Raw genomic sequence first — 15,632 nt, 5'->3', positions numbered from 1 at the left:
ACCTACCACACAAGGCAAAACATTCCATCACACCATAGCCTACATGTCAACAGTATGTTTGTTTATATATAAAAAATAAATACATTCACCATTAAATTATCATTGTAATTGCTCACACGTTGATGTCAGACATGCACCCACCCCAGTGCTCTGTTGCTGATGACTGGGATGATGAATGCAGGAGCGAGTTTCAGGAGCAGGACAAGACTCTGTTTGACTGATATAAGGGCCTGTCCGGGTTACATGGTTGTGATGGTTACAATGCTTCTTGACAGTGTCATAAAGTGTCTTTTCTTTGTCCAAGGTAACAGACACAGGATGGTCACAATGCTTCTTGACAGTGTCATAAAGTGTCTTTTCTTTGTCCAAGTAAACAGACACAGGATGGTCACAATGCTTCTTGACAGTGTCATAAAGTGTCTTTTCTTTGTCCAAGTAAACAGACACAGGATGGTCACAATGCTTCTTGACAGTGTCATAAAGTGTCTTTTCTTTGTCCAAGGTAACAGACACAGGATGGTCACAATGCTTCTTGACAGTGTCATAAAGTGTCTTTTCTTTGTCCAAGGTAACAGACACAGGATGGTCACAATGCTTCTTGACAGTGTCATAAAGTGTCTTTTCTTTGTCCAAGTAAACAGACACAGGATGGTCACAATGCTTCTTGACAGTGTCATAAAGTGTCTTTTCTTTGTCCAAGGTAACAGACACAGGATGGTCACAATGCTTCTTGACAGTGTCATAAAGTGTCTTTTCTTTGTCCAAGGTAACAGACACAGGATGGTCACAATGCTTCTTGACAGTGTCATAAAGTGTCTTTTCTTTGTCCAAGGTAACAGACACAGGATGGTCACAATGCTTCTTGACAGTGTCATAAAGTGTCTTTTCTTTGTCCAAGGTAACAGACACAGGATGGTCACAATGCTTCTTGACAGTGTCATAAAGTGTCTTTTCTTTGTCCAAGGTACCAGACACAGGATGGTCACAATGCTTCTTGACAGTGTCATAAAGTGTCTTTTCTTTGTCCAAGTAAACAGACACAGGATGGTCACAATGCTTCTTGACAGTGTCATAAAGTGTCTTTTCTTTGTCCAAGGTAACAGACACAGGATGGTCACAATGCTTCTTGACAGTGTCGTAAAGGTGTGTTTTCGACAGGTCATTTAAAATATGATGGAGAACAAAAACGTGACTAAATAATTCATTACAACAACAAAGGATTTAAGAAATTAACTTTCAAACGAAAGGAAACTTCTTGGTAGGGGGAAAACTTAATAGTTTTGCCACTATGAAGGTGTCATAACCAGCCCTAAAATAATGCAATATGTCACAACAGGTGGAAATATATGGATCATGAGTGTTGTGACCATATTATGACAAGTTATGTCATATTGTGTCATGGTTATGACCGTGAAGTGCTACCTACTTTTCTCTCTCTCTCATATCTGTTCTAATCTGTGTGTGTGTGTGTGTGTGTGTGTGTGTGTGTGTGTGTGTGTGTGTGTGTGTGTGTGTGTGTGTGTGTGTGTGTGTGTGTGTGTGTGTGTGTGTGTGTGTGTGTGTGTGTGTGTGTGTGTGTGTGTGTGTGTGTGTGTGTAGTGTCCACCATCGTGGCATACCTGAAGGAGGTAGAATCTCCCTACGAGGTGTTAGACTTTATCTGCTCCTACCTGGGAGACACCATGGAAGCCAAAGAGTTCGCCAAGCAGTTCCTGGAGCGCCGTGCCAAACAGAACCAGAACCAGAAGAGGGCAGGAGCAGGTGTGTGGTTGTCTGTCTGTCTGCCTCCGAACAAGTGTTATGATGATGGAAGCGTGTCCGTGGTTCAAGTATATTAGTGTGTGTGATGACTAGAGGTCGACTGATTATGATTTTTCAACACAGATACCGATTTTATTGGAGGACCAAAGAAAGCCGATACCGATTTAATCGGCCGAATTGTCTTCTTTCTTTTTTTAATTAAATGTTTTTTAAATATGCGTGTATATATATATTTTAATAATGACAATTACAACAATACTGAATGAACAATGAACACTTTTATTTTAACTTAATATAATACATAAATGAAATCAAATTAATCTCGAATAAATAATCATAGGAATTATGACATGTCAAATATTTCTCTCTATACCATTTATATTTCATATACCTTTGAATAGTGGATGTTCTTATAGGAACTTTGGTATTGCCAGCTTCATCTCAGGAGTTGATAGGCTTGAAGTCATAAACAGCGCTAAGAGCTACTGGCAAACAAAGTAAAGTGCTTTTTGAATGAATGCTTATGAGCCTGCTGCTGCCCACCACCACTCAGTCAGATATCAAATCATAGGCTTAATTATAATAAACACACAGAAATATGAGCCTTTGGTCCTTAATATGGCCAAACCCAGAAACTATCATTTTGAAAACATAATGTTTATTCTTTCAGTGAAATACAGAACCGTTCCGTATTTTATCGAACGGGTGGCAACCCTAAGTCCAAATATTGCTGTTACATTGCACAACCTTCATTCAATGTTATGTCATAATTATGTCAAATTCTGGCAAATTAATTACGGTCTTTGTTAGGAAGAAATGGTCTTCACACAGTTCGCAACGAGCCAGGCGGCCCAAACTGCTGCATAAACCCTGACTCATGCAAGAGAAGTGACACAATTTCCCTAGTTAATATTGCCTGCTAACATGCCTTTCTTTTAACTAAATATGCAGGTATAAAAAAATGTACTTCTGTGTATTGATTTTAAGAAAGACATTGATGTTTATGGTTAGGTACATTTGTGCAACGATTGTGCTTTTGTTAAATCATCACCCGTTTGGTGTATTTGAAGTAGGCTGTGATTCGATGATAAATGAACAGGCACCTCTTTGATTATATGCAACGCAGGACAAGCTAGTTAACTATACATGGTTGACGATATTACTAGGTTAACTAGTGATTATGTGAAGATTGGTTGCTTTTTATGAGAAGTTTTAATGCTAGCTAGCGACTTACCTACGCGCCTTGCAGCCACAAGGTCCTTTTGATGCTGCACTCACTTAACAGGTGGTCAGCCTGCCACGCAGTCTCCTCGTGGATTGCAATGTAACCGTCCATAATCGCCGTCCAAAAAGGCTGACTACCGATTGTTATGAAAACGTGAAATCGGCCGACCTCTAGTGACGACGTCTGTATGTGCCCTGCCCTGTCTCAGTGCATAGCATATTGTATTCGTTTTGATCTCCTACCATCCTGTCTCCACTTAGCTATCAAAGGAAGTAGCAGGGCTGACCATGAACACCTTCCCTCTGCAGGTAAGACCTTTCTCTCTGCTACGACTGGGCACAGTGGATTCAAACCTAAAACATGTCCTTGATTCCTCACGTCCTCTCACCTGTTTCTCAGAGAAGAGGTGGGAACAAGGGGAGAGGATGTACGGAATCAAGGAAAGACTCCCAGTGTGTCTTTCCTCTCTGTACCTCATTGGATTCCTCTTCTCCAGGACTCCATGCGGGGCGTGAACCCCAGCGCACTGCAGTCTATGTTCCAGGCGGCCCACATGGCTAAGGGAGGGATGTACGATGCCCAGGGGGGCATGAAGAAGAAGAAACAGCCCGTGATGCTGCAGTCTGACCCCAGCATCCTCGGTAAGACATGTCCTCCTCAAACTCATTCACACTTACGACTTATTGCACACGTGTTACAAACGTATCACTTCACAATGTATCACCGCAGTATGATCTGTCACCACCCAGCTCTGGAGAAATCTGCAAGCCTGCCTGGTGGATGTTCTCTTCGGGCTGCTCATAGATCTGGGTCATAACTGATTGAGTTGCTCGATGCCTTCTCTAAATTGCTCTCCTCCCGCATCCACCTGTGCCGCCTCCTTTTCTCTTTCTCTCCCCCATTTCTTTCTTTCGTTCTCCCCCTCCTCTCCAGGCTACTCGTTCCATAACGCGGGTGAGCGTCTGAGCCTAAACGAGATGGAGATGGTGGAGGATTACTGATCCAGATTTGATCAGCAGCGGCAATAGCTACTACCTGAGGCCTTCTGTCTACTAATCAGACAAACCTGATGACGAATGTGCACTGCTAGGGGATCGGGGGGGGGACAGGAAGGAGAGGATTGTTTCACTCTTCCCCCCCCCCCAAAGAAAAGAGTAGGGCTCCTCTTCTTAAATCGTTCACTTGAGTGGGTGGATGAGGTGAAAGGGGGTGTGATGGGTATCCCTTGGCACTTGTAAGACTAAGCACCTTAAACTGAACTAATGCACTTTATTATTAAGTTTGAATATTTTTTTTATGAATACAGAATCTGTGTGGTGTGTGTGTGTGTGTGTATTGAATCTACACGCAATGCCGTATGTATACACGTGAAAATCTGAACTGGAAGGGTGAGGTGAATGGTTGGTGGGATAGGCTCACTGGGAGGGGGAACTCAAAGGTAGAGGGGACCTTTATTTTGAAACCTTATCAGAAAAACCAATCTTTTCTTTAAAGACAAACACTGTTGTTTTTTTTGTTGTTTTTTAAGATAATACATTTATATAAAAAGTAAAGCTATTACAAAAAAATGGATACAAAGAAAACTTGAAGATTTGCACTTGTGTTAAAAAAGAAAGATAAAATAAAAAAACAAATGAGGTTAGGTATAGAGATTAATATTTTGTGTGTGTGTGTGTGAGGGCTGCTGTGTATCAGAAACATACTAGTCTGCACAATGTATATATTTTTTCCATTGCTTACCAAGATGTACGTCATTTGGTTCAAATTAGATACATTTTTTATTTTTCTTTCATGAGTAGAATGTCTGTCCTCTTGTACATGGGGACCTTCTTTGAATACTTGTGTGTGAGACCGAGAGTGAGAGGGCAATCCCACAACACATCCTTCCTCTCACCAGCTCGTCATCCCCAGATAGACGTAGTGGAAACACATACATTTGTAGAGGAGGATTATGGCTTTATGTTGTTGACCACCACTTGTTTATTTTTTTCTGTGTGATTTTGGAGTATGGGTTATACCCCTCCCCTGCGGTCTTCTCTCAGCCACGGTCTCTGAGCCTCTGTGAGGTTTCAAACAGACAGTGGTAAGGATCTTTAGTGTGTGTGTGTACGCCTGTGTCTTTACTAATCATAGGAAAGAAGTGATCCCTACGTGTGTGTGTGTGTGTGTGTGTGTGTGTGTGTGTGTGTGTGTGTGTGTGTGTGTGTGTGTGTGTGTGTGTGTGTGTGTGTGTGTGTGCATGCACATTTTTGCCTTAGAACTCTGAAAGGGTGAATGGGAGGGAATATTCAATGACCATTGAGACATGAACTACTTTTGAGTGTACTGTGATGTTAAGTTAAAGGAGAATTAAACTATTTTTAGGGACCTAATCTTTATTTTTCATGTAAAATGGCATGTTATTAGAAAGGGTCCAGACGACATATTCTTTTGGCAATTTCATTTGGTTTTGAGAAACTTACCCAGAAGCGATCGACTTCCTGGGCCTCATTCTGGAGTTCCGGGACATCCCAAAACATGAAAAACGTGAGCGCTTTTCTGTTTGTAAAAGGATGTTTTTGGAGCCTTTTCATGTTTTTTGGATGCCCCGGAACTCCAGGCTTGAGAAGTCGATCCCTGCCGGGGTACATTTTTCAAAACCAAGTGAAATTGCAAAAAGAAGGGTCTGTAAACCTTGTATAACATTCCATTTACATCCAAAATAAAGATGAGGTTCTTAATGAAATTCTCTTAAGCACTCTGCACAGTCAATGTGCATGTCAGTCATGTATCCTAATAGTTGTAGTATAGCCTGGGGATGATGACTCTTCTTCTTTGTAAGGTTAGTCCGGTTTAGTTTTCCTGGGACGTGATCACGTTGCCTTGTCGGCTTTCTTTAACTTGCGTGTGAAAGGTGTTGAGTTTCAGATTCTGCTCAAAACGATTGGCATCAAACTGTCTGTGTACAGGACGGTGCACAACATGTTAGCATATTCGTGTTACTTATTGTTGTTGCTATTGATAATGATGGTGGTGACTTTTTTTCTGAATATAAATGAACATTTATATATGAATATATACAAAGAAAAAAAAAAGATTTTGACTAAGATTATGATAAGCACTTGGGGCTGCTTTTTTATTTTTTTTCTTAATTTGTTTTTGTTTCATTACCGCCATGTGAAGTGCGTTTTGTTTTTTCTTTCTTAAGAAAACTTTGAATGTATTCCCCTCCTCCCCCCCAAAAAAGACAAAATGTGATGATACCGGATATAATTTCAACAACAACAAAAAAACTCAGATTGAAGAGGTCACCTTTTCTTTTTTACTCCGAGGAAGAACTCGGGATGGCTACAGTTGATCCCACTGCCTCTGCAATCCTGTTCTTACAAAAACAATATTACTATGAGAAATAAAATAGACTATTTTCTATTCCTTACTGGATTTTTGGTTGTTTACAAAACACAGATTTCTGTGGGTGCAGTTTTTTTGTGTAGGGGGTGGGGTTTTGCGAGTGTGCTTCTGCAATATGGACGTTCATTGGCGTACATTGCTTTTGGCGGGAGGAGGAGTGACATCACAATGTGACGGACAAGATCCTTGCCCTTTGACCCTTTAGTGGGCATGGCTCTTTGGAATTGACTGATCCTCAAGGTGCGCAGGAGAAAGAATTCAACAACAAAGTTAGTCTGTTTTTTTTTGGTTTTGGGGGAGTTCATTATTAGTGTGTCTTCCGGTTTCATTTAGTTACTTTTTTGTTGTTGAACTGTCTATCTTAACTAGACAAGTACTGAAAGAAGTATAAAGCTTAAACAAAAAGCAGGGCACAGCAGAGGTGTTTTTGGTACTTCGACCACAAATAGAGGAAACAACAATATCATCGCTTTAATAGGAGAGAAAAAATGCCCTGGAGTGAAATTGGAGTTTTATTTTTTATCCACCAACGTAAAAGAGACAGATGGACAAATCTTTTAGGGGTGGATGAGAATAAAGGAAATTTGAAGATTTTGTAAAACTGTACATACATGATGTTGACCTCAAATCTACCATTGCATTTGATTGGACTGTGTCAGCAGCATATCTTACTTTTTATCATTATACTTTTTTAAGGGGGCTCAGGGTGTGCAGTGGGAGTGTATTAACCCTGCAATGAGGGGAAATGAAAGGGTACCAGTACTGATCCCTGGGGGACACCCCTCGACACTCACACCCTGCCCTGACACTCACTATGCACTTTCTAACTGTGAGGTTCCATTACATTTGGGACGGGAGCACAGAAATATTATAGTACAAAGGGAGGGTTGGAAAATGTAACTTTTTGAGTTTTTAGTTAGTACCGTCTCACTGAAAACGAGACTCAAACCGAAACGAAAGACTTAGGAACACACCTTCCTCCTGTACATAACCATATTTTTGTATTACCTTTTTTTAGAAAATCTCTTGGACAAAACCACAAGGCTTGATATAAAAACAAACAGATGAAAGAAATTCAAGACAGATTGAGGAACAGAGTGAATGTTCCTCAAGGAAACATGTTTTTTTTGTTGAAATACTGAGGTAAATTAACTACCTGGAAGTTCCCTTGACTTTGCCAGTGGCCCTGTCTATCATCAGGAGTGGCGAAAGAAAGGACTTAACGTGGATGGAGTTGCGGACTGTAGGGACTACCAAGACTGATTGGTGATCATCGTCTGTCATCAAAATGGACTCCGCTGCAGAGCCCAGCCCAGGGTGTTTGAACAACAATCGCCAACCAATGGAGAAGGCAGGGGAGAGACAACACAAACGATGGATGTACGGGGAGACCTTCTGCCCAGATGCCCCCCCCGCCTTCTGCCACCTAGCCACTGCCTGGAGATCAACTACAAGGTGACTGCAAGAAGAGAACCATCATATAGGTAAGGGTCTATTTATATATATATTATTATTATATTATATTTATACAACGGGTGGGTCTAATACTGAATGCTGATTTGGTTAAAACCGCATTCCAGCCGGGGTCTATTCCACAAGTTAGCACCGGCTAAATCAATGATGTTAAAATGCCTATTTACTCTTTTCCATCTGACTGCACAATCCACTGTCTCATCAGCCCAGCCAGGCAATTTATAAACTTGATCTCCACTATAAAAATCATCTAGACATTATCTCCCATTTCTTTTAGACGAGCATTTGGTTTTCAACAGCAGAGATCTGTATAAACCTTGCTGTCTGTCTCTCTGACATTTGCAACATTGCTTCAATATTCAAATTCAATCTCCAGCTGTCCCATAGTAATGAATGTGTCAGGATGAGACGGACAGCTTTTCTCAGCCAGTCAATCATGAATCAGCTGACATAATTTGGATATATACAAAGACATGTCAAAGGAAAACAGGTCAAATAAATGAAATGCAGTTAGTTTTCTGGCTGCACTGTTTGATGTGCCTGAAAGATTAGCTGTAGTTGGCTAGCTAGCAAGCAAGGGATAAGAACATTGCCAGCCAGTATGTCAATTGAACATTTAGAACAAATGACTGGGTCGCGTCCATAGATATAGAACAAAAAGACTTAACGACTGGGTCGCGTCTCTGGCAACCTAACAGATAGAATGAACGACCAGCCAGTTTGGGTAGCAAACTTAGATCTGTGTCGGGACTGTATCTCGTGGAAGGATGAACTAGTATGAATAAATTTATCAAAATAATGTTTTTCATAAACATACAGTACCAGTCAAGTTGACACCTACTCCTTTTGACTATTTTCTACACAGTAGAATAGTGAAGACAACAAAACTATGAAATAACACATATGGAAACATGTAGTAACCAAAAAGTGTTAAACAAATCCAAATATATCTAATATTTGAGATTCTTCAAAATAGCCACCCTTTGCCTTGATCACAGCTTTGCACACTCTTGGCATTCTCTCAACCAGCTTCATGAGGTAGTCACCTGGAATGCATTTCAAATAACAGGTGTGCCTTGTTTAAAAGTACATTTGTGGAATTTCTTTCCTTAATGCGTTTGAGCCAATCAGTTGTGTTGGTATGCAGAAGATAGCCCTATTTGGTAAAAGACCAAGTCCATATTATGGCAAGAACAGCTCAAATAAGCAAAGAGAAATGACAGTCAATCATTACTTTAAGACATGAAGGTCAATCAATCCGGAAATGTAAAGAACTTTGAAAGTTTCTTCAAGTGCAGTCTCAAAAACCATCAAGCGCTATGATGAAACTGGCTCTCATGAGGACTGCCACAGGAATGGAAGACCCAGAGTTACCTTAGCTGAAGAGGATAAGTTCATTCAAAATACCAGCCTCAAAAATTGCAGTCCAAATAAATGCTTCCCAGATGTCAAGTAACAGACACATCTCAACATCAACTGTTCAGAGGAGACTGTGCGAATCATGCCTTCATGGTCAAATTGCTGTAAAGAAACCACTACTAAAGGACACCAATAATAAGAGGAGACTTGCTTGGGCCAAGAAACACGAGCAATGGACATTAGACCAGTGGAAATCTGTCCTTTGGTCCGAGTCCAAATTTGAGATTTTTGCTTCCAACCGCCGTGTCTTTGTGAGATGCAGAGTAGGTGAACGGATGATCTCTGCATTTGTGGTTTCCACCGTGAAGCATGGAGGTGGTGGTGTGGGGGTGCTTTGCTGGTGACAATGTCAGTTATTTATTTAGACTTCAAGGCACACTTAACTAGCATGGCTACCACAGCATTCTGCAGCGATACGCCATCCCATCTGGTTTGTGCTTAGTGGGACTATCATTTGTTTTTCAACAGGACAATGACTCAAAACATACCTTCAGGTTGTGTAAGGACTAGTTGACCAAGAAGGAGAGTGATGGTGCTGCATCAGATGACCTGGCCTCCACAATCACCTGACCTAACCCAATTGAGATGGTTTGGGATGACTTAGACCGCAGAGTGAAGGAAAAGAAGCCAACAAGTGCTCAGCATATGTGGGAACTCCTTCAAGACTGTTGTTTAATGCCAAGAGTGTGCAAAGCTGTCAAGGCAAAGGGTGGCTACTTTTGAAGAACACTTCTTTTGGTTATTACATGATTCCATATGTGGTATTTCATAGTTTGTCTTCTATTAATCTACAATGTAGAAAATAGTAAAAATAAAGAATGAGTAGGTGTCCAAACTTTTGATTGGTACTGTTTGTCGATCAGTATTTGAATATGTTGGTAACCCGTTGTATACAAGTGCCCTCGAAGCCGGTGTTTGGAGGATATGGTAGCACAGTTTGCCGGCCCTCAACGCACACCCGTGCCAATATATCTTCCAAACATCGGCTTCTCTGGCATTATCACTTAACTATTTAATGTTTATACTTTTTCTTCCTTAGTGAATCTACTGTATAATGTTGGTAGCTATGTTGTCCTTATCGCAGTTCTGTTTTCAGTGTTGTCTAATGAAGATCTTCTTTCTCTCTTTCCACAGGATTCTAACTGTTCCTAGCTGCCCTCTGTTGGAAAGGAGATGGAGCGTACTGTATCTTCAAACCTTTCTTTTCCTCTTCTTTCTGCCCCCTGGTGGTAAAAGTGCCAAGCAGAAACCACAGCAGCAGAGGAACTTGGAACAGTGGACTACACACAAACGTAGAGCTTTACTCATGTGTACAGTACACGCAGCTGGATTCTGGTAAAATAATTGCAAGCACACATTCTCAAAAAGACTTGCTCTTTTCTAGAACCACATTCACACACACAACTAATAGAGCCTGTCATTACACCAGTGTTTCCCAAACTCGGTCCTGGAGGCCCCAAGGGGTGCACTACACAGCTGATTCAAATAATCAACTAATCATCAAGCGCTGGTTATTCGAATCAGTTGTGTAGTGCTAGGGCATAAACAAAAACGTGCACCCCTTGGGGTCCCCAGGACCGAGTTTGGGAAACACTGCATGACACATTCATGCACACACACACACACACACACAAGCGGAAAGGCTCAATACTACACGCTTGAGTTCAAACTGCTATGTAAATAACGTGAAAGTATTTTGTTTTCGTCTAATTGTTTTCCTTTTCTCTCTGTTCAACATGCCTTAACTGTACAGATCTGCCTTGTATGGCAAACTCTAAATATTCAATAAACAGTAAGAGAACATAAGGACAATAGCATTTGAAGGGGAGGTCTGTTCTACTTACTTGGACAGGACTGTCTTATTAGCTAACAATACTGTTGTATGTTACGTTATTTCTGTCCAGCATCTATTGCACGTCAGCATGAAAGTAGAACTGTAGAAAACCCCTTACGACAATGATGATGGTGGTTTGCCTTTTTTGAAAGCAAGAGTGTTTCTTTTCAGATATCCAGTTTTAAATGCCTATACATGTAGTTGGTGTAGGGTGAGGAATGAGAAGTCTGGAGTATAGTGTGGAGCTGAGCTGACTTGGAAGGGTATGTTAAAGGCCCAGTGCACCCCCCAAAAAAAACGACTTTATATATAGTATATTTCCACATTGAGGTTTGAATAATACTGTAAAACTGTGAAAATGTTAATGCTCTTTTAGTTTAAGAGCTATTTGAAAAGACTGCCTATTTTGGTGGGATGGAGTTGCCGCCTACATGGTGACATAGACCAATAAGAAGAAGCGTTCCAAACCTCTCTGCCAATAACAGCTAGTTTAGTTTCCCTCCCCACCCAGACCACTCCCAGACAGTCCTTGCTAAATTGATCTTTGCTAAGAAGCTGTTTTTGTTTCTTTTTGACCATTTTAAATCAATGAAATCACAGTAAGGTAATTAAACTGTTTCCCAGAAATGATTTGATATTGAGATGTCTGCATTGGACTTTTTAAATCTGTCCTCTGTCTCACACACACACTACATATTACTATTTACCCCATCACTAGTAATGGTTTGACGGAAAAGATTTTGACACAATAATTCACATTATGAGACTTGATTTGAAACATGTTCAACTGTTTTATCTTGGTGCTTACCACGCCTTAAAATGGAGGATATATTTATTCTTGGCGTTCTCGGAGTAGCCTAAATTGTCCCTAAACATTTGACTACTGACCATTTGTAATGACTTATGTCCCTGTATATTAGAAGCGTCTACTGTAGCTAATGGTATTGAATGGCTGTATACGAGTCAAGGTTTACTCAACAGATTGAGTGGCTATGATACTTGTTGCTATATGTATTCCATTATACAGTTGATAATGGGTTTGTCTCTCTTCTACTGAAGGTGCTTGGAACAGTTCTGAAACTTGTTCGTTTGTTTTTCGTATGGAGAAACCCAGTACTTCCCCTGTCAGTTAGGTTGAATGGATTCATTCTCTTAAGTGTTTTCCTATTTAGAATCAGTTCTGGTTGGTCCGACAAAACAAGTATTAACTTCGTTGTAGGATATGACTGGTTCAGGTTTTTCCATATATGTTAGCTTTGGCTTTCTACCCAGTTAGCACATTTGGTTCCTTGGAAGTTGTGGGAATGTTGTGTTTTTTTTGTTTCCCATTGGTTGTGGGAAGAAGCCATACCTTTCCTAACTGGTAAAACAGAAGAAGAAAAAATGTACGTTCTGAGAACAGCAGTGAAAACTTTGCCTGTTCTGGGAATGTTTATTTTTTAGGTTGCAGGGAGGTTCTTACAACGTTTTACTCTGGTTCCTTTGAAGTTCCCCTCTGAGGTTTTATTAAACAGTGAGAACGGAAATTCTAGGTACTTGAAGTTTTTTTTTCAAAAAAGAGCACCGCTAGCTTATTTGGGGTTAACTGTTTAAACTCCAAGCACAGATCAGACACATGGAAATTCATGCAAACATTTAAAAAAAAAAAATTGTGACATTGCATCTGTGAGATTCGAACCTATAATCTTCTGGAATTAGTCTACTGTGCCATCAGGATGGAGCGAGTGTGCCATTGTTTTTTTTACACATACAAATCTGTTCCTTTGAGTCTTCAAACAGACCACATTTTTAAAGGAAACAGCACTCAAGCTCAGGTGTGGCCAATTAGTGGGTGCGGCCACCACACCCAAACACACTTAACAAGAGTGTTTTGGTGACGCTGAGAACAGAATGTATGTTTTGAAATAACGTTCTCTGAACATTAAAGTTTTTATAGGACGTTTTAAACAAATGAGAACATAACTTTAAATAGAACCATGAGGAAACGTTATGCTGAAGTACTGAAATTACCACAGAAGAACGTTGTTTAACGTTCTCTGAACTATGAGAACATTCCCAATGTCAAACCAGTTGGAGAATGTTCTTAAAACATTACCAAAACTGAACTTAAATGTAACCATGTTTGAACTTTTAGGAAACATTCTGTTAAAAGTAATGACATTTGACAAAGTGCTGAGAATGTTCCAAAGCCAAGCAACTATCCTGCAACATTCCCAGAAAGTTGTGAAAAGGTCATATGCAAAATCAACACGACCAGACTCTCACCAAACTATTAAAACATATGGTTCTCAGAAAGTTACGTTTTAGCTGGGTTGGTTTTGAATACACTCTATTCAGTCCGTTTGGATCAGTTTATGTATTGGTTAGTGCCGATTGGGGAAAATCTAAAATGTCACTGAAGTACTTTGTGAAGACCGAGAGAGCAGGATATTGTCATTATTTGAATTCCATCGGTCAGATAAGGATGCCAGTGGCATGCTGGTTTGCAGGGAGCTGCGTTTCAAATGTAGCCACCAATTATTCTAGTCTGTTGTTGAATGACTGGTGGTTATCATATGTTAGTCTGTCAAGTCTCCAGCTGTTGACATTTTTCTGATTTTCTGTTAATCCTTGAAGTTCAAAAGTTATTGATGTTTTTGCTTTGTGATGCCCCTGGGGGAGATGATTAATTTACCAAATGATATTTTCCCTTGTTTCACCCAGTCAGCTCAATTCCATCACTTAAACGTTTTGAATGAGTTTAGTAACATAAATGCATTCAGAAAAAGAACATACCTAAAGAATTGTAAATAGTTAGTTTTTTGTTTGAAGAGAACCAAAAGTGATTAAATAAAATGCATTTGATGGGTATGACTATGAATGTTATTTCTGTTTTTCCCTATTCTTACCATAAATTGTGTCATTCCTTTTGCTCAGACAAACATATGAAATGGAACATGCATGAGTATTATTTGTAAGCATCAATATGTAGGTAAGACTATTTTTATCCACATTAGGCAACACACCTTGAAAAGGCAGTGACTCACAGCGGTCACTCAGAGAATGAGTGGCCAAAAGGCAGTTTTCGCATGGGCAGCGCCATTAAGGGGTTCCATCATTTTAAAGTAGTCAAGTGGGTGGAACTTCCGACTTTACTGGCTGATCCCTCTTGATGAAACTGTTGGAATCATGTCCAGGCGGGTCATCAGGAGGGATCAGCCAATTGTGAAGAAAATTCACTACTTTAAAATGGAGATTGCCTCAATGAGCTCAGATGCCATAATGGGAATGCTTTCTCTGTGGTCACCACAAAACCGTTCAAACGCACCCCTAAGCATGCACCTTCTGTGGAACACAAGAAACAAATTTGCCTCAAGGGGAGAATCTCAATTAGTTTTGCTCGCTGCCTCTCCACTTTGAAAAATGTCAAAAGTAATGGAGGAGTTGAGGCGAGTGGAGGAAACGAGCTGAATCTCAAATCACCCCCTTCTCCTTGGCCCTCCATTTGCACAAGTGTCCCAAAGCTGAGGAACTGAAAATTATAATCTAGATTGATCCAAGGTCACTTAGGGTCTTAACTTACTGTTGAGTTAGAATGGTAGAAGGTGTACGTTTTGCAATTTGGTTGTGCATCAGCAGTTCTCTTGTTCTGTCAGTTACTGACAGTCACTCAATTGTCAGCAAAAAAAAAATGTTATTGGTAAGTTAGTCTAGCCAGTTATGTAAACTTCTAGTAATCACGGTCGAATACCGACCGGACATGCAGTGCCCAGAGGCCATGACCTCCAGCAGGCCCCCATTGATTTTGTTAGGTCACTCAGATATAATTACATGGTATAAGCCGTGACAAAATTGCTGGAAATAAGCTTTAAAAAATGCAAAAATGTATCTCTGCCCATGGCAAAATATGTAGAATTGCATAAAATGTATACAATTACAACAACACAAAATGTCCATGGAAAAAGGTAGACCTACAGAAAACTCGCTTTAAAAGCGGAAATATTTTATCTACACCCCATGGAAAAAAATTGTGTAAATGAACTTTAAAACGTACATTTCTCTCCACCATCAAAAGGGTAAACAATTTAGCCCTGTATGTAGCAGCTAATTAGAGCCTCTGATTGCCATTTCGAACCAAGCAGGCTCCAGAGTGAAGTGCTATCCCCAACACGCACTAAGATATGTTTGGAGTTTGCCTAATTATAGGAAATGTGTGTTTGTGTTGAATTTCATTGCTTGACTCAAAACATATGAAATTACCTCCCAAATGATACGTTTAACTGTTAAGAGTATTTCTAGTCAATTGTTCATTTGAATTTCATGTGCATTTTATTATTAAAATATGGAGCATGAATCGCATCATTCAAGTCCCTAGTGTGTCCCGAAGTCTATGGGTTTATTGATCCCCTTGCCACTCGATGGAAGTCATCCCCGGGAGTTTCGTCAGCAACACGTGACAACGGAGGGCCCTCCGTACGAGTAGGTGGCGGCAAGGGGCTGGTTTGGGATTCACAGAAATGCGCTCATATGAAATGAGACTACCCTTCTCCA

The 15,632-nt window shown here is 40.3% G+C and overlaps 1 protein-coding gene and 1 long non-coding RNA gene across 4 annotated transcripts in view; both read left to right on the top strand.

The window, feature by feature from the left end:
- LOC124014238 (GRB10-interacting GYF protein 1-like) overlaps positions 1-4,085 on the top strand; it is a 39,248-nt gene extending 35,163 nt beyond the window's left edge. For all 3 annotated transcript variants that reach the window (XM_046329041.1, XM_046329043.1, XM_046329040.1), the window contains exons 22-25: positions 1,600-1,761; positions 3,247-3,294; positions 3,483-3,627; positions 3,920-4,085. In XM_046329041.1, the coding sequence (XP_046184997.1) occupies positions 1,600-1,761; positions 3,247-3,294; positions 3,483-3,547 (275 nt within the window). In that variant the 3' untranslated portion in view covers positions 3,548-3,627; positions 3,920-4,085. The remainder of the gene's footprint in view (positions 1-1,599; positions 1,762-3,246; positions 3,295-3,482; positions 3,628-3,919) is intronic.
- A 7-nt stretch (positions 4,086-4,092) lies between these two features.
- Positions 4,093-13,952, top strand: LOC124014240. Its single transcript, XR_006834987.1, has 2 exons — positions 4,093-7,860; positions 10,403-13,952. It is a non-coding gene; the product is annotated as an uncharacterized LOC124014240 (long non-coding RNA).
- Positions 13,953-15,632: the final 1,680 nt, after the last annotated feature.

The sequence above is a fragment of the Oncorhynchus gorbuscha genome, linkage group LG25 (genome assembly GCF_021184085.1).
Source record: "Oncorhynchus gorbuscha isolate QuinsamMale2020 ecotype Even-year linkage group LG25, OgorEven_v1.0, whole genome shotgun sequence".
NCBI lineage: Eukaryota > Metazoa > Chordata > Actinopteri > Salmoniformes > Salmonidae > Oncorhynchus > Oncorhynchus gorbuscha.
The sequence above is the reverse complement of the archived record's forward strand: the minus strand, read 5'-3'. Positions and strand labels throughout refer to the sequence as shown.